The sequence below is a fragment of the Centroberyx gerrardi genome, chromosome 4 (genome assembly GCF_048128805.1).
Source record: "Centroberyx gerrardi isolate f3 chromosome 4, fCenGer3.hap1.cur.20231027, whole genome shotgun sequence".
NCBI classification, from domain to species: domain Eukaryota; kingdom Metazoa; phylum Chordata; class Actinopteri; order Beryciformes; family Berycidae; genus Centroberyx; species Centroberyx gerrardi.
In genome coordinates this window covers 16,814,781-16,836,293 of record NC_136000.1, presented here as the reverse complement: position 1 = coordinate 16,836,293, position 21,513 = coordinate 16,814,781, and the positions used below count along the sequence as shown (strand labels likewise).

General features: G+C 42.9%; 1 protein-coding gene across 1 annotated transcript; it reads right to left on the bottom strand.

The window, feature by feature from the left end:
* Positions 1–269: 269 nt before the first annotated feature.
* b4galnt3b (beta-1,4-N-acetyl-galactosaminyl transferase 3b) lies at positions 270–21,200 on the bottom strand. Its single transcript, XM_078283132.1, has 20 exons — positions 20,752–21,200; positions 17,048–17,103; positions 16,889–16,945; positions 15,074–15,169; positions 12,827–12,917; positions 12,329–12,429; positions 11,938–12,005; positions 10,675–10,753; positions 9,550–9,616; positions 9,188–9,322; positions 8,961–9,070; positions 8,574–8,674; positions 7,770–7,837; positions 6,368–7,643; positions 5,758–6,017; positions 5,497–5,650; positions 5,336–5,408; positions 5,066–5,219; positions 3,880–4,006; positions 270–3,098 (listed from the first exon to the last, which is right to left on the bottom strand). Exons 1-20 carry the CDS (start codon positions 20,885–20,887, stop codon positions 2,981–2,983), a joined length of 3,327 nt encoding a protein of 1,108 aa, XP_078139258.1. The 5' UTR covers positions 20,888–21,200; the 3' UTR covers positions 270–2,980.
* Positions 21,201–21,513: the final 313 nt, after the last annotated feature.

The following is a 21,513-nucleotide window of genomic DNA, read 5'->3' as shown; positions in this document are numbered from 1 at the left end:
GGTTTTCAATAGTTATTCAGAGACCTTGGCCATAAAATGAATAGTCAAAACAGATCAACCTTGTAATATTTATCTGAAATATTGAATATAAAAAAAATAAATAAAAATATATATATATATATATATATATAAAAAAGTAATATTTACTTATTACTTAATAAAAGTAATATTTTGCACCTTTATAACAACTCTATAACATCTATAACAACTTCTACAACATGACAATTTTGAAAAAGTATACAGGATGTAATGGAAATAAAGGCAACAGAAACATTTTAGGAGCAATTTATTCCTCAGGTTTGTCAAGACAGCGGAGTTGGAAAAACCTTTCCCTGAGAGAAGAGACTCCTGAACCCTAAAGACAAGGCAGAGGCAGAGAGACTTACCCCCAACATGAAGAGAGGGATGAGGTATATCTAATGAACTGAGTGAGAGATGGAGAGCAATTTGAGAGAAAAAAAGAGAGAGAGCACAGAACATTTTGACTAAACCACAGAGGCTCGATACCGCCTCACTAGCTTATAAAATGGCACACAACTTTCCCTGCAAAAGCTCTGCATCATCCTTTGAAACGCTTTCAGAAACAAGGCCAGACGGCACATACAACAATGAAGTCGTAAACAGAATAAATATAAAGAACAATAAAAAAAAAAAAAAAAACAACTTCGCTCCTTCTAAATGTCATAAATCACAGATTGCAGATGCCCGAATGCTTTGGTACAATGAGAACGGAAAAAAAAAAACACTACACAACTTTTGGCAGTTTCATGAGCCACCAATCAGCACTCGGTGGACTTTTCTCAAATCAGGAGGCAAATGTGAAGACACTTAGTGACATCAGAGTTTTCGTTTGTGCGCATTTTATGTTAAATTAGGATCAATAAGTATCAATATCATTAAACTTGAATTGGCAGGCTGACGTCAAAGTTTAGGGTCAGACCAAAATTGTGTAGTGTTTTTCTGCCTTGAATGACAACTGAACATGGTTCAACTTTTAGAAAACCTCTAGAAAACAATTAGAAAACCATAAAATTATTTTGACTGGAATGTGAATAATCGGAGAAAGCTGCCATTAGTCTCGTCTTAAATAATAATAAAAACAAAGATACAAGATCTAATTTCGTTCACTGCTATTAACATAATGCTATTTGTTGACAGCCAGAACAGTATTTCCTACTGTTGGAATGGGAAACTTCAGAAGCTACGGTAAAACCAACGATTTCCTAGGGTCAAATCTTATCGGCTCACTGGTTAAGAGTGCAAAGACAAGAGTGACTGAAGCATCGTGTCTCTCTGATCCTACAGTCTGAGTGATATGATATATACTGTATCAAACTACGACAAGGCACAACATCCAAATGCTCATCAAAACAATAGAACCAATAAATTCAGTAGGTTTCAACAGTACATAGCTAGATCTGTGGAAAAGACTTTGAGCTGGTTGCATGGACATGCATTAAGCTTAGTCTTTCACTAAAATGGCCCTTTATGAACTTACACAAATAAACTTTCACAGGCTGTCATATCTTAAGATAGTCCTTGCTTTTGCCTATTCTGGATCAAATTAATTAGATTGCATGAATATAAAAGGGAGAGGTACTCCTTCCAACTAATATTTTTGGGCAATAGCAGTGTAAGGATAATGGCCAATGATTTCCACCACCGCAGGCCACAGAGTGTAAATGTGCATAAGAATTTCAGTAATGCGAGTAAAAAAATATATTTAAAAACGGGAAAAAGCCTTTCCACAGGCACATTAAGAATTCTCACGTTTTCTAGCTTTAGTAAAGAAAAATTTACTTTGTTTCAATTTTTCCAATTTTTGATGCTAATGTCTGCAATGTGCTGAGCATATCTCACACCACATCAATTTAAAATGCATACATTTCTAAATCAATTTCAGTATTTTGAGGCAACTGTTCATACCTGTGTCTGATTACACATTCATTAACCAAGTCATGGATTTCCTATTCCTGGAGAGTCATACATGAAAACCATTGAAATATTTGATTATTTTTCCAGATTAAGGCTTATTCCCGACTTAATCTCAGCGGTGTCTCTGGACCAGTTACATTCACAATTTTACATATTGTGGGGGGTGAAACATCTTCATCTCATAGCCCCAGTACCTGAATAAGAGTCATAGAAGAAGGCACATTTCATTTTGAGCTGCAATGTGAGGACAAATAGAGAGAGAAGGGTCTCAATTGGTGAACCGAGGTACACTTTTTTTTCATCATGTCAAAAAACATCAAACACCAAATGAAAACCCCTATGAATCTTGGTGTAATAAATATAAACGTTTCCATCATGTACAACATGACAGAGTAAGGCTGTGCCTGCCAGACACAATGTGCACCCAAAAGTCAAATATTTTTTTCCATTATGTCAAAAACAAATCAAACTATCATGCTTGTCCAGTTACTCTTGGAGAATGTATCTGGGCAAGACTCTTGTGATCTTCTTGTACAAGCGACTTATCAAGAGATTGTCTTGGAGTGTGTGTGTATGCAAGTACTGTCAACTAACAAAAGTTTTTGCAGACATGGAGTGTGTTTTTTTGCCCCCAGTGTTTCTTTGGATCTTGTCAGTTCATGCAGTGACTGGTGCAGATCAGCACAGCTCCAGTCAGCAACATGGTTCGCAGTAGTATCTTCAGATACAGTATCATATAGTCAAATGGCAAAGGTCTGCCAGTACCCTTGTAGTAGTCAATAGTACATCCAGTGTTACAGTATCTTGTATGAATTAAGTTCTCAGCATAGCAGTATCAGTAGTATCTCCTTAGCGGTGAACTCCACTATCGCCACTTGTGAGGAACTGCTGCTTCAGAGAGCTGGAGTGTCAGGATTTCCTACTGTCGTACCCTCTCAGTCAGTCCAGTCAGCAGATTATCATTAGGTAGCAGGAATCGTGGGCGGGGCTTAAAGTGCTCTGGTTGCCGTGGTTGTGGCTGTGGCGATGTCATGGCTACACAAGGTTAACTGGGTACCTGTTTGGGGGCTGTGCGCCGGTTCCACATGCCACGTTTGGAGTGGAAGTAGTGGAAGAAGTTCCTCAAATAGATCCTCTCCACTTCCAGACCAGACTGGAGGATCCTGGAGCAGAGAGCAGCGGAGAGCGACACAGGTGATCAGTGATGCGATTCCACTACACAGCTTTTCTTTACCATTAGCCTTAAAGGAAAATCCACCCTCAGATACTCTTATACTGTTATATATCATCAATCTGTGATGTTGAATGCATTCCAGAAGTTATTATGTGATTTGAAGTGTTCAAATGTACTCTTTTGGTGTGCCCACTTTCTCCACAACCTGCCTCGTCTACGTCTAGTTCAGTAGGTGATTTTCTACATTTCCCAGAATGCTTTCTGACACCTCCCAGAGAATGTGCCTGAACTTGCTGCATTCAGTACACGTAGATGGAGAGAACAATAATGAACAGCAAGAGAGCGAGTTTTTCCAGTCGAGGAAAGGTGAGAGTCGCACCTCTTACTCAAAATGCAACATATTTTGTGGCTGTGTTGCATTATGGATTATTGAGGCTGCTGTCAGAGGAGAAATTGGTATTTCTTCCTCTTTCATGATGGATTTCTCCCTTTATGACTGTCAGTGCAAAATGGTGAGACTACAAAGAAGGCCTTGTTCTTGGATTCTGAGGGACTGACACCAAAATAAGACAAAAACAACAAAATGTGCCCAGAAATGCAAGGTACATCACCAGTAGCCATTTTTCACAGTATTAAAATGTTTTAGGGTGGATGTTTCCTTTAAACTCAGAAGCAAGCAAAAGTGACCAACAAAGAAAAAAAGAAAAAACTAGAACAACAAACAACAAAGGTCTATCCAGCATGTGAAATTGAGAAAACAAAGAACTCACCTGTCCAGCAGCTCCCAGTCCTCTCCCCCCCAACTGTCTTTGAATTCCCTGGTGTTCATTCCTCCTGCTGCGTCCAGATCCGACTTATAGATCCCCAGCAAGCCAAAACCATTGACCTCCCAGTAACCTGCAACACAGAGGCTATGGTTACACTTGTGATTTCAACGTGATTCTTGACATCTGATTCTAAAGATCAGATTTTATGACATCGTATAGTATGTCCACACTTGGTGGGAAAATGATTGTTCTGCAGCTGGATGGGGTCCAGACTATGTAGATTTACGATCACAATGCGGGCCTGACCTCTTCCATATCTGGTTTTGAAGATCTGATAGCAATATGAATAAAATCCCATTTTGCTACTTATTACATCCTGGCATGATCAGATGTGAAAAGTCACACTGAAATGACTGTGTAACCATGGCTACAGGAGATAATGTGTCTGAGTGTGTGTGGTTGCAGGTAATGAGCTGCTTTTACAATGTGATTATGCCAGTACAACAGAAGAGGACATGTGCCCAGAGGCAGTGGAGTAGTTCTGCCCTCCATCTCTGTAGTTACACATGAACCCATGCTAGCCTAGGACTGAATCCCTACTATCTGTCTAATCCCCTATCTGTCTCCCTCTCTGCTTTACAGCTGTCTAACAGGGCTCCCACACTCACTTTGAGATCAAAGTCAAGGACTTTTCAACAACTTTCAAGTTTTGGTGACTCAAAATTGGAAAGTTTTGGTGTAATACATGACACTAGTCAAAATTAGACATCATAGAGGCCTCATTTTTTGCTCATGATCTTGTCAAGTCAAGAAAACCTGGTGAAATCATTTGTTTTAAAACTGCTGCTATATCAAAGCAAATATCCATCATAAGGTTTTCCTCAGGATGTGAAGTGCTGATCTTGGGACGAAGAGAGGAACACAGCTGAGCCATATTGATGAATTTGGGTGCTATATTTCATTAAAAAATAAAGTACTTTAAAGACAATCCATTCATTTTCAAAAACTTTTAAGGCCTTATTTTATTTTTCTCAAATCCACAAACTTTCAAGGATTTTCAATGCCTATGGGAACCATGACCTACATAAAAATAAAAAATACTGAAGGTGAGTGTGGCCGCCCGCTGTCCGTTAAAAAACAAAAGATAAATAAATGTGCAATAAGTGTGCATGCATGTGTATGCGCACACCTCGGGGGTCTGAGGGCGTGGCCCCACAGTCCAGCCTCATGACTATGGGGGCGAAGGCCATGTGTCCCTCCACACAGTGCTTCCTGATGGTGTCGATGATGGAGTGAGGGAAGTGGATGTGCAGGTCACACAGAAACACTATGCTGTGGTCATCCTGAGGGAGAATGAGGAGGGGGAAGATTCATGAAATAGATCTTGTATCACTATCTATGCATACGTTTATTAATTCATCTTTCAGGCTTTATTGCTGAGTGACGGTGCAGTACTCACAGTAATAGTGTCGATGCCAGCCTGTAGACCAGCAGAGCGCTCAAAGTTTCCATTCAGCTTCATGTACTTGTACCTGATACATCCCACACACATACATACATACATGCTAAGCTTTATGGGTAGGTATTCAGTATAAACGTGATGCAAAGACAAACACGTACCTGGGGAGTGTGGAGGCCTGTAGAGCCTTCTCCACGTCCATATCAGAGCTGCTGTAGTCTGTGATGATGAGGTTGAAGTTGGGGTCTGCTGTCTCTCTGTACAATTCCTCCATGTCCACAATCAGCTGTTGCACCCAGCGAGCCTGGTTTTTCACTGAGACAGATGGACAGACAAGACATTAGTATTTCCCAGCTAGGCGAGCATCTAAAATGTGTGTTTTTGGACCAGGCTGAGATGAGCATCGGTTAAAGTGTGTGTACCTGGCACTATGAAGTGGACAGTGGCAGCAGGATTCCAGCTAAAGCCCTTAGGGTTACACAGCACCAGCTGAGGGGCCGACCGTTGGAAATGAAAGTCCCTGAAGTGTTGCCTTTTGTTGCGAATCAGAGCGTAGATGTAGTGTGACAGGCGCAGCAGCTGGCCGTTCGCATCCTTCAGCTCCAGCTCCAGCAGGTACCGGCTGCCCTGGCCCCCGTCCACACGCTTCTCCACATTGACCACACGAACCAAGGTGAACCGCCTAGAGAGACAGGGAGGGTCAGAAACACAGCGCTTTGCTGAGAAACAATTATGCAATCTGTGCAGATGATTCTACTTGGTAGTTAATTATGTTTGAAGGGGTTTGAATTCCAAAATGCTTAAAAGATACTGCATGGAAATGATAATTCAAAAAGTTCTCAAGATAGCTGTTATCTTTAAAAGTATTCCAGTGTGCATTACTGACATGACGAGTTATGAGTATGCAGTTATGAGTTATGAGTCATTTTTTTCAAATTGTGGATCTCTCACTCTTTCTTCCATGAATGCTTCTCACGATTCAGGCGATGTGCAGGCACATATACACACACACACACAAGAACACACACTTACTGGCCGTGCATGTGGTTGAGTTTGTCCATGAAAGCCTTGACCATGGGCTGAGCATCGCTGGGGCGGAGGATGAGGTTGCCGGAGACGTTACAGCGCAGGTCTATCCAGTCTGAACGCAGCACCTGAAGGTCCAGCTGGTTCACCTGGAAGGTTTGGCCCCAGTTGACCTCAGGGTCAACTGGACCTGGAGCAGGGGAGAGTTCGTAGACCGGCTCCTCCTCTTCGCCACCTTCAGAGTCTCCTACTGGTCCCCATAAAGAGTCTCTCTCACTCTCCCTGTTCTCTCTCCTTCGCTCAAATCTTTTGTTCACCTCCTCTTCCTCCCCCACTTTGTCCTCCTCTCCTCTTGTATCTAGCCACCCTCTGGCCACTTTAGCCCTAGTGGTCATCCTAACTCTATGGATAGCGCTGTCTATATCCTGTTGTAAAGGCATATTCACCTCTATCTCCCTCTCCCTAAGGCTCTTGGTAAGTGCGTCCATCTGGTTCAGCCTTACTAAGGGGGTTTTGATGTCTACCTGTGGACTGGCGACGGCCGCCTGGACCTTCACAGTACGGGTTACATACCTCCGCTGCTGGGGCACTGTAGGTTTTACGGGTGTAGGGATATTCCTGTCGAGGGGTTGAGGCTGCAAGTTCTTGAGCCTCTGGACTTGGTTGTCTTTGTTCTTTTGAAGAGGCTTCTGGACACGACGATGTTTAGAATCCACCTGGGGACGATGTGAGGGGCCGACCGGCTTCTCCTTTGCTCCAGGCTGCGCTCTCTCCACTGGTACGGGTGGATTTCTCTGTCCTGGTCTCATGTCTGCCTTTACTGATTTGAGCTTCTGTCTCTTGGCAATTCTTAGCCTTCGTGTTGGTTTTATCTGTTGAACTTGTTTCACCGGGCTCTCTAGTTTCAACTCTGCTGGGTTCTGTTGCTGGAGTCTGTGACGGTTGATGGCTGGTGTTGGCACCGACTGCAGAAGTGCTGCTGGTTTCTCCGTCTCTGGTTGAGGCTGTAAGACAACTCCTTTCCCTTGCCTCCTCTTCCTCCCCTCTATGTGCAGACCTGCGGCAGAAGTGTTCTTCAGCGCGCTCTCAGTTTTTTGCGTGTCTAAGGAGAAGAGCTTGCGTCTGCGTCTCTGAGCATAATCGTCATAGTCGTCTCCATAGTCTCGGAAAAGGCCGTTATTCATTATCTGGTGCTGCCTCGCTCCTTCTTCCCTGGGAGCGGCTTCTTTGTCAAACTCTATCTCCTCATCTAGGACCACTTTTCTCCGCTGGAAACCAAAATCTAACAATCACCAGAAGCAGAAACAGAAGGAGAGAGAGAGTGACACAGGCTGCCAATAAAATTAACCTTTAGGACTTTAAAGAAAGAAGAGAGGCTTATGGTGTGTTGGCTAGGTGGACTGCCTACCTCTGGCTGTGTCCCTTCTATCCTGCTCATCTGGACGGTCCAGTTTCATGTACCTAGAGAAGCCAAACCTGAGATACAGAATAAAACAACATCAAAACATGCAAAGATTTAGAACACAATAGAGTTATTTTGCCTGAGGTTACTTTAGAATCATAAATCAGTCTAATGTAATAAAATGAGATTCAAATCTAGGGGTGATTTAAAAAACAAAAAACAAAAAACAAAAAAAAACACTTGCTCTCCTGTTGTGAGCAAGTGTTTACAGATACTCAGTAAATTAGCAGGCACAGCACCCTCTGATGGTGATATCGCACATCTACCTCTGCCTTTACAGTATAGTGCATCATACTAAACGGATAGGACACCCAGGAACTCACTTTTTTCAGCTGATAATCAATGTTCATGGCAATCTTATAATGTATCACATAAATAATCATGGTATCGCACTGCATAATGTTTGTCTTCTGGATCTGGATGTGAAAATCCCTGCTCTCTATTGCCAACTAGCGGTTGAAATGACTTAATTTGAATGATGACGTTTTGGTGGTATGGAGATTTTGAAACATCATACATGTTACCACCCCCTCTCTCTTTCCCTCAAAAGCCCACATACCACCTACGCCCCCCCCCCCCCCCCCCCCCCCCTCCCACCACCACTTCACACACCCTCTTTTTCTGCATTTTTCAAAATCCTTCAGCAGGCAGAGAAAAACTACAACTGAGGGTGTCCCATCCCTTTAACTCTTACTACATATCTACCTGTGCTGTGTTTTTCCTCTCATGCTTTTGCCACACAGGTCTCACCTCTGCAGGACGAAGGGGCTCTCATGGTAGAAGCAGCTATTCTCTGTCTCCATGTGCGTGAGCCGGGTGTAGTCATTGGGGTAGATGTAGGACATGTGGACCTGGGGAGAAGAAATTAAATGAGATGCTGTTAAAGCTATGAGAGCTTACCATTAGGTAACGCAAAGCCATGAATCATTGGATATTGTGTAATATGAGCTATTCCTCCCTGTCAGCATTAGACAGGTGTGCACAGAGCTGAGATGACAAAAGAACACGACCACAATGTACACAGCCATGTTGCACATCCCTGGTGAAGCGCTGCCACAAAACAGACGTGTGTGTTTGTGTGTATGCCACAGGATTTAGAATTGAAGTAAAGTCAGGTTTGACATTTAAATAACTTACAAACTGCAGTCCCTGGTAGCGGAGCAGAGGGAAGCCTTTGATAATATAGCTGGGTTTGTAGGAGCAGTCTGGCAAAACCCCCTGTAGATATCTGCTGTTTATCAAAGGCACTGTGCGCACACAAACACGGCACACACAGATCGGACATGAGATTAGTTTGCGCATTTAAGAGAGCAAAATACGTTGCATTATACTTGTATCCAGTCATAGAAAGAAAGATGTGTCACCATGGTAGAAGGTGTCTCGGGGGTCTTCCCTCATCATGTCCACCGTGACCCTGGGCTGTTTTCTGGCAGTGTGTGCATGGCTGGCAGCTGTCTGTGGTATGTGAGCCACATGACTAATCAACAAGGCAGACTCATCTGTGGGATGAAACCACAGTGCATTAGAATGTACTGATACTTGCTAGTGGCAGTGGTGGGTGTAACTTAAAGCGAGGCACCCAGTTTTTAACTTCCTTGTAGCATGCATAGGACTTACAATAAGTGCCAACATTCCTGGATAATGACATACTGTAAGACAGATATTGCACCAACGCTCTTGATTCTAAGGAAGATTCACTCTGGTGTGCAGGTTTGTGTGTACTTACTAACGTAGAGGGATATGTACTTGGATTCAATAACCATGAACCTAAAGCCTTCGTCCAGGAGTTGCCACTGTGTAAAAAACAAATACAATGAATGTGTTGGAGATATGAGTGTCCTACTTAGGAGCAGTCTGGTAAAAGCACACTTTTGGCAATCCCAGGTAATAGGACTGGGGGTTGCAGCCAATCTGTTTGAGCAGGGTATACTAGCTACAAGCAGCCTCTTGTCAAGCCTTGCAAACCTAGCAGTGAGTTCAGAGAACATTGTTGCCGACATCTTCTCCTGCACCTGAGGTGATGACGGTGTGAGTGTCATCTCTTTTGGGTGGGGGTGTGTTGGTGAATTGATCATGTTTGGTCATCTGTCAGTATGTCTTTGATGTACAGTCTTGCTATTCTGTCTTTGTCCTTGAATCTTACAACCTCAACATTCACCATGTTAAGGGATGGACAACATGGTGAAGGTCCTGCTGTCCCAGCCCTTGAAGCCTAACTATAATGTTTTTGTCTCTGGTTCCTGTTTTGTCTCCTGTGCTGTTCTTACCTACCTCTTAAATGGCTGCCTATGTACCGAGGTCTGCTGAGGATGGGGAAGAAGCCGGCCAGGGGCAGGCGGGCTGGAGAATTTATATGCATTTTGTTAACTTGTCTTTTGCTTATGTTACAGGGGTTCCCGGTGGGACCCTGTTTTTATGGAGGGGGGTGTGACGACCCTCCCACTCTACTGGCTGCTGCTCTGTGTGTCTTGTCTGTCCTGTAGGAGCCTAGTAGGCGGGATTGTCAGCGCTGATTGAGTGCACCTGGGCCCGGTGTATTCCCTGGGCTTAAAAAGCCTTCAGACCAACAGTGTCTCTCTCCCTCCTCACTTAATGCACACCTTTTGTTCTGTTCTTTTGGTTTGATGTAGTTTGTGTTGTCTAGTTATTTTCCCTTAGTTTTAGTTAATAAATCGGTTTTAACTTTTACTTTGGCGTATGTCTCCCCTCATTGTTACTTCCTTGAGCCGGGTTGTAACACTACACACACACATCGCACAAAATGAGCACAAACTTGACATGAGAGGTGCAACCATTGAAAAGGAGAGAGGGAGAAGACATTTATGACATTGTGTTTAGTCTAACTACTCACTGCCACCTCCACGTGGTCTGTCCCTCTGCCGTTCTGCTTGTGGATAACTTCAAAGAAGTACCTCCTCTGGGCAGACAGCCTGTCAGACAGTAAAAGTTAACATACTACCTCACAGTCATATCAAAACACTCCCGATACTGTTTCTCCAGAGGGCTCAAATCATATAGTTTCAAGCTCAGGATTAGTGTCAGTCCTGGTCGGCTGTACTGTTTTACATACAGGCTACAGCAGCTTATAGTCAGATAAGAATCTGCACAAACCACAGCCTTTATCTCCAAACATCTCATTTTCCAGGGCCTCTTGTGTCAAGATTCAAGTAGAGTAATTTCTACTTTCACAAGCCTGCAGCTGATGCCTGACAATTTTTTGAACATTCTCTACATCAGTCAGCACATTTGACAGTTTTCTTGTTCCATGTCAAGACAACAATGGCAGTGTGCTTTTGCACACTTTTTTCTGTACATACAGAACGGCAGTCTGTACATATGCTAATGGAATCTGTAAAGTGAATGTATTTGATAAGTTTAGTTTTTTACGAAACTAATCTTCACCCCACAACACTTTCTGTACATATGTGTGGCCTTCTGTAGACTTGTCGTGAATGTGAGTACGATGCATTTTTGCACACCGTGTATATTGCAGTTAATTTGCATACTTGCTTCTTCAGTTTTCACAGACTGATATACTTATATTCTGCATAGATTCTGCAGTCAGAATCAAACTCATCAGCTTTTATCTTCATGTGATCAACAAGTCTGTGTTTGTTTGCGTGTGTGTGAGAGAGAGAGAGAGAGAGAGAGAGAGAGAGAGAGAGAGAGAGAGAGAGAGAGAGAGAGAGAGAGAGAGAGAGAGAGAGAGAGAGAGAGAGAGAGAGAGAGAGAGAGAGAGAGAGAGAGAGAGAGAGAGATAATGTGTCAGTGTGTGTGTCCTGGCTCTGTGCCCTTATGGGTTTCCGGGAACCACAACATCAAAAGAAAAATCAGAACCTCAGCTCTCCCTCAATTATGTTCACTCTCATTCAGCGTTTCAAAATAGACACACACTCTGAATCAACATTTACACTCTGGATTTAAGGCAATATATCCTCTCACTGCCGCTACTACACACACACACACACACACACACACACACACACACACACACACACACATATGCAACACATGTTTTAAGAGGTCCAAATCATCAGTGCATACAATGCAACCACTGTTGCACACTGTTGAGTAACTGTCAATGGTCTATAGTTAAAGTAGTTTGCCTACTCACCTAACAGGTCTAGAAGTCTGACTGGCATACTTCTCAAACTCGCCTGGGGCTGTCCATTCTGTGCCAGTCTGCAAAAAACACATGAAGCACATATACAAAAATGTTGCACTGACAAGTATCTAAGGATGATACCCATGCCCCCCACCCCACTCCTTCCACACACACACATACACCCACACAGCATAACGTTTTTTTTTTGTGACCACATTTTTATTAATCCTTTTTTTTTTTACATTGGGAAAAAAGAAAGAAAGAAAAAAAATATATACATACATATACACATATAGTATATATACATATATATGCACATACATATACACACATATCCATATAGATACACATGTATACACATACGCGTTGGTAAACTTGAGGAGATGACAGAGATGCGTACCTTGCCGACCCAGGCCAGTAACTGCAAGTTGAGGGGAGAGTCATCTTGGCTGAGCCAGAATTCAGAGTTGTCATCGGAGCTCAGCGCAAACACAAACTCTCCTGAGAGAGAGACAGAGAGAGAGGGAGAGAGAGAAAGAAAGAGGTGTATGTAGCTAGTACAGTCATATCCCAGCAACAAGTTGTGAAAATGAAGCATCGCGTTAGTTCAGGCACACCAATCATTATCCATTCTCATAACAAGGCGGTCTATTTAAATGGCCTCCCCCTACACTGATTCTTGCTTCTCAGCTGCTGCATACTATGCTGCTCGGTAAAGCTTTACCTCCACCTCCCCAGCCTAGTCTATGTAGTTGAGCCCACGGTGGCTCTTAAAGTGCTGAGTGTTGCTGCTCTGGCCAAACATAACTATATTACCATTTGTTGTAATAAATGGTTTTATCTTGTGACTAAAGTGTTCCTGACTGAAGTGATAAAGAATGATAGAGAATCGCAGTACCGTCAGTATAAGGATGCAGGTAGCCAAAGATCCTGAGCCCGTAGTTGGTCCACCGAGGAGTGACAGCCAGTTTCTGCACTGTAGTTCTCGACTGAAAGAGGGAGAAAAGGGAAACACAGAGAGTCAGCCACGATGTTTACTCAAAGTGAGGATAAATTTTGGGTCTTGGGACACGGGGATCTAGCATGTGGATGTAGAATGTGCGTCTGAGTGAACACAACAGTGTATACATGTGTGTGCGTGCCCGTTTCAGAGTTGGTGCTGGAATATTTTTTTTGTCAGAGAAAATGACCCATTGCATTTCAGTTTACTAAACAATTACAGCATTATCTTTTAAAAATGTGTATGTGCAGGTATTAAATGATAAGCTAATGTAACAGCAGGATCTCGATATGGTTATGAAAATGGACCTAAATATTCCTCAACGAAGTTTTCTCTGCAGTGTAGAATCTTCTGTTTTATTTCAAGCTTGGTTCAGTTAAGTGTTTGGCTGGAGGGAAGGCAAGTTGGTGTTCAAGTACTAATTGCTGGGAGTGGCTTGAGCTCCACCTGGATAATTAAGTTGAACTAATTGTGTGTTGAAACCAGTACACCTTTTGTCTGCAGTGTAGAATCTTCTGTTTTATCTCAGGCTTGATTCATTAGAGCACTTTTGTTGGGATCTAGCAGCACTTGGTGAGATATTTGTTTGCTACTGTGCTATCTTTCTGTTTTAGTCTAATAATCTGTGTTTAATTTGAAACTGTTTGATATTGAGTAGTTGGAACTAGTTTAGGTGAAGCTATTTAAATTTCAAAGTGAGTTAGTGTTCAAGTATTTGCTGGGAGTGGCTTGAGCTCCACTTGGTGAACCGATACTTTTTGGGGCCAGTCATTCTACAGCGTAAGCCTCTTCTTGTTAGCCTCCGGGCAGACAAAGACAACGGAGTCTATCTGTGGGAGTCAATCGAGGGAAGGCCAGAGAATAGGGACACACGGCTAGGGCTGTAACTTCCACTACCTTTCCTACTTCTGCTTTCCTCTCTGCTACGTTATGTGTCTCTCTCCCATCCTCGTCTTAAGATCAGCTATAGGCCCCTGTAGACATGGCACTACTTTCAGGTGTAGGAACCCATCTAACCTGATTTACCTGACTCGCTACAGCAGCCCTTATCATGATACATACTCAAAATCATCAGCCCTCCCAGCTGATGATTTTGTTTGCTAAGAAGGTGGAGGACATCAGCTGTTCCTTCCATCATCCAGACACTAACAGCACTATTCCTTACTCCAAACCTACCTATCTTACAGGATCTGCACACTCCTGGTTCGCATCCTACTTGACTAACCGCTCGTACCAGGTCTCATGGAGAGGACCTCTGTCCAGAACATGCACTCTTAACACCGGTGTCCCTCAGGGCTCAGTCCCTGTACACTACAGTATATCCCTCGGCCATGTGATCTCCTCTCATGGCTTCTCCTATCACTGCTATATTGATGACACTCAACTCTACCTCTCTTTCCCCCCCCTCAGAAACACAAATTGATGGGCGCATCTCCGCATGTCTTAAAGACATTAGTGCTTGGATGTCTGTGCACCACCTCAGGCTCAATCTTGACAAGATGGACCTATTCTTTCTCCCAGGGAAAGATTGCCCACTCACAGACCTCTCCATCACCATTGAGAACACCACTGTGTTGCCCTCTCTGACTGCCAAGAACCCAGGGGTGATCCTGGACGATCAACTGTCCTGCTCTGTCTACACTGCAGCGACAACCCGCTCCTGTAGGTTGACTGAGATTGAAGACAAATCTCTTCACTGAGACCTACACCTGGACCCCACTTGAATTAACCTATCATGTAATGATCTTCTTCCCCTTCTACTCTTAATGCTACTTATTCCTATTAAAGGTTTGGCTGATGAAGACTGTGATTTACAGTTGGTTTGACTACTGTTGACAAAATGCACTTATTATAAGTCGCTTTGGACAAAGGTGTCTGCTAAATGACCTAATGTAATGAGTTTCATTCTAAAATTAGATATCCACCATTTGTGAAAAAAACTTGATGCTTAATCTAACAAAATAATGTCTGGAATAACAGTAAAGCACATTATGGGTTACTATAAAAGATTACTGTATCATTTTAAGACCTTTGCTTACAAAACAGTTACATTTTCAGGCATAGAATCATCTGTGTTTTCTAAATATGAACTAATTAATTTTAAGTAGGATATATAATTATTGAATATTTAGTGGTTTGGCTCACATGGGGGTAGAGCGGGTAGTGCAGGTTCTTGCGGAGCTCGGCTGTGGAACCGCCACACCAGTCCTCAAAGATATGCAGGTTGGCCTGTCCCTTATACTGCAGGAAGAGAGGACAGAGTGATGACGATGCTGAGAACACACCAGTGTTTGTGCTACATTCAGTCAGCAGTGGTGCCCACCCAACAGCAGGACAACCATCTGGCCTTTATATTTGCCCAAAACAAACAAAGACAGATCACCTACATTACCAGTGGTTAATACAATGATAGCAGTATTTAAGTAAGAGACATGTTTAAACAGGTACAAGAACAGATTACAGAAATTTAATCCAGTTTGACACTGGAAACCACAGTCAAATTGCCCCACTCCCACCCCATTGCTTCAACAGAATCCAGCAGCAAACACTAGAACACAAACATAAAAAAAGAACCAGTGGGGTTTCAGCAGAAGCCCATATGTCCTGTAAACCTACACCTCTGTGACTTCTGCCAAAGAGGCAATGTTATCTGAGCTGTGCGTGCATGCGTGTGTTGACTGCTATACGGGGGCAGAATAGGTCAGAGCCAAAGCCTTGGTACTACCAGTCCTGTAATAGTCCATCAGTTATCATTAGTGGGCAAGCTAACCAGTTAGCTGTCGTCAGCACAGGCAGTTAACCATTAGCATGACCGTGGCTCTGGTCTAGAGAAAGGGCTATAAAATCATGACTCAAAACCCTTCACAGGCACTGGCCATTGTTACCTATAATCATTTAACAAGCTTTTTTTTTCCTCCTCACTACATGCCCTAAAGCCCAGCTCAAAGGCCATTTGTCTGGCAAACTGAGGAGCACATTTTCTGTCAAGCTCAATCTTATCTTATTTCAATCCTGGGGTGCAGTGCTGGGTCTCTGCAAATTGTGACAATTACCTGAGTTGTATCTTCTCAACATATTCGGTTCAAAGATGCAGCAATTTATTTGGTCCATCTAAATCTTGTGTATATTCACATCTGTTTTTGAGGGGTTTTGACTTGCAGATGGAACATAAGCTGTTCAGACTTTTCTTAACCCACTGCAACTCAAAATATGAGTGTATTTTACTAAAGTTACAAACGTTACACATGTAAACAAACCTTTTACACCCTCCGACTAATGTGAAACTTTGGCAGTAACACTGACAGGCCTTGTATCAGTGTATCAAATCAGATGATTCATTTCAAAGTGGGAAAAAAAATCGAAAACATCCAATAAATCACTATGTAGACAAAGCCAATGGTTGGGTGACTGTGCCTCTAAAGCAGGCACCATACTGCAATCACGGATTAGCCTTGAAGGCTCTCCACCCAAACATAATCATTGGGACTTGTGTTCGGACTCAAGTGACGCTACTACAATGCTGATATAAGGTTTGGTTATACTGGCTTATGAAGCCAGACACAATTAGAAAACCCCAAACATGAAATATGAGGCGCTAGCAACTAGCCAACATTAACAGCCCAGCTTAATATAGTGGAAACATGATGACCCTAAAACAGAGAAATGGATGCTGCTCAAGCTCACTCCACTGGGGATACAGACTGTACACACAGGCAAACGCACTAAAGTGTGAGGGTGTTGGGCAGGCCCAGGCAGGTTATTGAGAGTTCAGGAGAGGTGAGAAGAGCTGAGGCTTTTAAAGCACAACCAAGACAGATACACACACGCACACGCACGCACACACACACACACACACACACACACACACACACACACACACACACACACACACACACACACACACACACACACACACACACACACACACACACACACACACACACACACACACACACACACCTCTGGTTTCCATGCTTGTGGAGTATAGCTGGAACTCCAAGCAGCTGAATCCTCCATCTGGAAAACACAAATTTAAATATGTATGACCTTTCCTCTTCACACACACATACTCATTGCCATCCTTTCTTTTTCTATTTCTCTTTCATGCACAATCCTTACCCCTCGGTCAGACCCGGCTCTTCTCCTGTTGCGGTCTTCAGTGGCAGGATTCATACCTGAGGATGTGAGTAAAAACAATAAGCACGGTGCAAAGCTGAAAGCCCGACATACACCGATGGTGCAGAGATGGACAGCACCGCCACACAGTCATCCACTGATTTGAAAGAGATTTGTGATTTTCCATGCAAGTGGAACAGATGTTGTTCTAGTTTCGGCTTCCTCCTGGCTTTGTATTCAAATAAAAACATTCTAATCGAAACAATGACTCACGGCTTGATCTGCTTCTGATGGTTGATGATATAGGAAAATAAACAAAACTCACAGCTACAACTGCAAGGTTTTGGAAAAGGAGAGAGACACACTCCTACGTGTATGAATGACAAAGCCTGGTAATAGCTAACTTGAGTCTCAAAGGCTACTGCTGAAAACTTGGCACGGATACCCTCCTGCTGCACGTCCGATAACCAACAGCTTATAGTCCTACTCGTAGTTTATCTTACACTGTGTAGGCCATCGCCACATATGGTCATAAACCTAACATTCTACATCGCTGTAACAGATCTGGTGCTCAGTAGTAGGTCATGCATGTACTACAGGTGTAGTCGGTGTTTCAGATGCATTTTCAGGCTATTCTTTTTCATGTCAGATGCATTTTCATCCAGGTCTTCCTGGTGGGCTTTTGTTGCATGAACAATGAAGCCCAGTGTCCCAACAGAGTCCCACCCACTCACTGTTCCAAGTCTCTGCTGATGTATGCTGAATGTAACTCAACTCAGTCAGTGGGCAGTCAGGCCTAAGCTTAGTTTGCACGGCTAGAAACCTTGTGCCTTCAAAGAGAGGCACAGGCAGGCATGGGTCGGCAGACTTAAATATAATGCAGAAATGTACTTTTCCTAACCTTTTCTGTCATCTTTTAAATTATAGGCTAGTATGTATTTTAAGAGAACACCTCAGTGTCAGTGTGTGTGTGTGTGAGTGTGTTGGGGTTAAAGCACTAGTGGACTGGAAGTCTGTCATTATCACAAGGGTGGAGATCTACAAACAAACTCCCTTGAGACATGGGGCCAATTTTGGTAACACACAAAGTAATTCTAGAGTGGCGGCTGAGAAAAGAAAGAGAGGGGTATTTTTAACTAGATCCATCTCCACTCATCCAGTCTGCCTTCCCTTCTTGCTTCCTCTCCTCTTTACCAGATTCACAGTAGACACTATATAGCACTGACAATGCCTTTTTTTTGCTTCTTACAACAGGGTTCCCACACTCAAATTCAAGGACTTCTCAATTACTTTTCAAGGTTTTGTTTGGTGAAATTCAAGGACTCAACATTGACGTGTTTTGAGGTGAGACATGACACTGGTCCAAATTAGACATTATAGAGACATCATCGTTTTCTACTCATGATCTTGTCTTGTCCTGATATTGAGTTGTGGCCCCTTATGCACAATCCACATCTCAATTGTCTAAAATCCTTATCTAGCTCTTCTGCTTCTCTTTAACTGCATCTCCTCCTTTGTGATTAGTACAGAGTTAAAAATGGAAATCAAGAAGGGATAAAGGCTTTTACCTGGATTCACCTCATCAGTGTACTTCATGAAAAGAGTAAGTGTCTATACACTGTATACCACAATCTATGGATCAGACTACACTCGACTGTCCCTGTAATTATCAAAACTTTATTAATATAGCGCATTTTGTACATTTGAAATGTAATGCAATGCGCTTTACATAAAATGCACACATAAAAATAAATCATATTAAAAGTTATAAAAGAATTTAAAACAGTGAGGGGGGAAATGTAAAACTAATAAAACATAATCAAAATTTAAATACATTAAAAGATAGACAGAACCCATTACAGAAGACAAAGGTGGGGTGGTTGCACTAGCTAAAAGCACCATTACAGATGTGTTTTAAGCAACCATTTAAAAGTTTCAACTGCAGTGGCTGTTCTTAATTCAAATGGGAGACTATTCAAGAGTCTAGGACCAATCCTGGCAGCATTGCATTGCAATAGTCAAGCCTACTAACAAATGCATGGACCAATTTCTCAGCATCATGTGAAGAAAGGTAAAGCTTAACCTTAGAGGTAGTTTTTAGTTGATTGAAAGCCATCATGCGGTTTGAAACTCAGATATGAGTCGATGATGACACCTAGATTTTTAGCTTGATATGTGACATGTTGTGATGAGGAAATTAATTTAGAGCCCAGTCTCCCTCTTTGCTTTTTATCACCAATGATTAGAATTTCTGCTTTGTCTTTACTGAGTTGTAGGAGGTTTTGTGTCATCCATATGGTTATATCTGATAGACAGTTTGTAAGGTTTACTAGTGGGCTGAGATTTTCAGGTGAAATGGCTAGATAGAGTTGGGTGCCATCCACATAACAATGGAAATCTATTTTATGTTTGCAGATAATGGACCCTAGTGGTAACATGTAGAGGCCAAATAGAAGTGGGCCCAGAATTGAACCTTGTGGCACTCCAAATGAAACTGGCATTTTCTCTGATGAGAAATTTAATATTGAGACAGAGGACTGCCCACCCAGAGGTCCACCCATTTTTTAAGTCTATCTATGAGAATGCTATGATCAATGGTGTCAAAGGCCGCACTCAGATCCAACAGCACAAGTTTAAATTCAAAAAGTTTCCACGATCATGTAGCAATTATTTTTCGATGTCCAGCCCTTCCTGCTACATCACTTAGTCTCTCTCTCTTTCTCTTCTCTCTCTCTTCTCTATCTCTCCTTTTCGAGTGCTGTGTGGAGTCCTTCCCTTGAGAATAGCCTCATTGTGACAAGGGGACTATAGCCCAGGAATGTATGTGTGTAGATAGACGAGCCCTGTAATGTAGGTCCTTACAAACTAAGGCATGTGTTTACACGTCAGGCTTTGTTCACAATGTGTGTGTGTGTGTGTGTGCATAATGCTTTGTCGTTTCTCTTGAGTGGGCACTCACTCACACACCTGACTATTCTCTCCTTCTTCCGTGTCGGTGTGGTGTCACCCTGATGTTACACTTGGGTGTGAGTGGAATGCAACAGATGGCAGGCTGAGGTGTAAATGTGGTAAAGAAGTTGGCGAGAGCAGGAAGTTTGGAAACCCAGTGTGAATCTACACATCCTTCTGAGTGGAAACCCTGTGATCTGACCCCATGCCCCTACCCCCTCCCCTCACTCTCTCTCTCAAGCTCTAAAACACACACACACACACACACTTTGTTTCATCTCCTCTAGTGGATAAGTAATCAACCTGTTGTTTTACCTGCTGCAGGCTATCATGCTTTCCCGTGTCCCATCCAGTGCCCTCCACAAAATAAATTAATAACAAAAAAAGACTAAATAAAATACTGTAATATTCTTATAGGGACTTAGAGTGTCTGTGGTGCTCCATAGTGAAATTATGGATACCTTATGGATACTTTATGGTGCTTTTATCTCCAACGTTTTTATTCTGTAGTAAAAGTTCTGACCTATAGCCTAGTAGCTGCGTGATATTTTAAGTTTTACTGTAATATCTGTATAGAATCCTGCTACAATTTTACAGGATTGTTGCTAAAAGTTGATTTTGACGACAGTCAGCAGTCAGGTTATCCATCACATATAGGAAGTCCAATCTAAAGGAAGCAATACTTTGACACACTTTCAAACACTAAAAAGGTGCACACTTGTTGAATACGACCTGTTATTATAGCCTCCACAACTTACGGGAATGGGATCTCCATGCATTTGTAGCAACAATCTCGTGGTAGACGGCCAAAGCTCCGACCACCAGGATCGTCCCGAAGAGAAGACATTTGCCATTGCGTCGCAGTTTCTTCAGGGGGAAAAAAGACGCGATCATTTTGGTTCCTCGGTGAGATCTCCTGAGTTATTCATCAGCCGGGCGGCCCGCTTCGTCAGGACGGGACCGACCCCACCATGAGCCTGCCCGTCTCCCACCCACTGCTACTCCCGATGGGTGCGCACTACCGGCGCCCTGGATGTCCCCATTGCGCACTGCCCCTGGTGGCTCTCATCCCACGAATAATCTCACCATCAGGGACAACCGGTAATCTAAATTGAGTACTCTCGATCATCTAAAACTTTTAAGAGGTTTCCTGTTTCTTTCAGCACGGAGTGCGCCTTGCCACCGCACTGACCTCTGCTCTCGTAGTGTCGCTTCGGCGCACACAAGCGTCACAAACAACTGAATGAACACAACTCCACTTCTCTGCACACAGCTGCGTCAAGCTAGCCAGAGGCAGCCAGAATAAGAACGGAAAACAGTCGATTTTGCTTTCAAAATAAAAGCCTACATTTTGTCATGTTTGGGGGGGGGGGAATAATTAAGTATTTGGGGTGTACGGGACATTTTGGGGGAAATTATATTCTTTCATTTACAACAGAACACGAATGAAATGTGCATGTTTCCAGTTTGGTACACCGTAGGCCTCATAAAAACGTTGTTCACGCGTTTTCGTCATTGGG

Bases quoted from the DNA above. Each gene is read 5' to 3' on its own strand.
- b4galnt3b (XM_078283132.1), bottom strand. From the start codon at position 20,887: ATGATCGCGTCTTTTTTCCCCCTGAAGAAACTGCGACGCAATGGCAAA. The intron at 7,838-8,573 runs GTGAGACCTGTG...TCTGTATCTCAG, and splicing joins AGCCCCTTCGTCCTGCAGAG to GTTTGGCTTCTCTAGGTACA. The intron at 3,099-3,879 runs GTGAGTTCTTTG...TCTCTGCTCCAG, and splicing joins GACTGGGAGCTGCTGGACAG to GATCCTCCAGTCTGGTCTGG.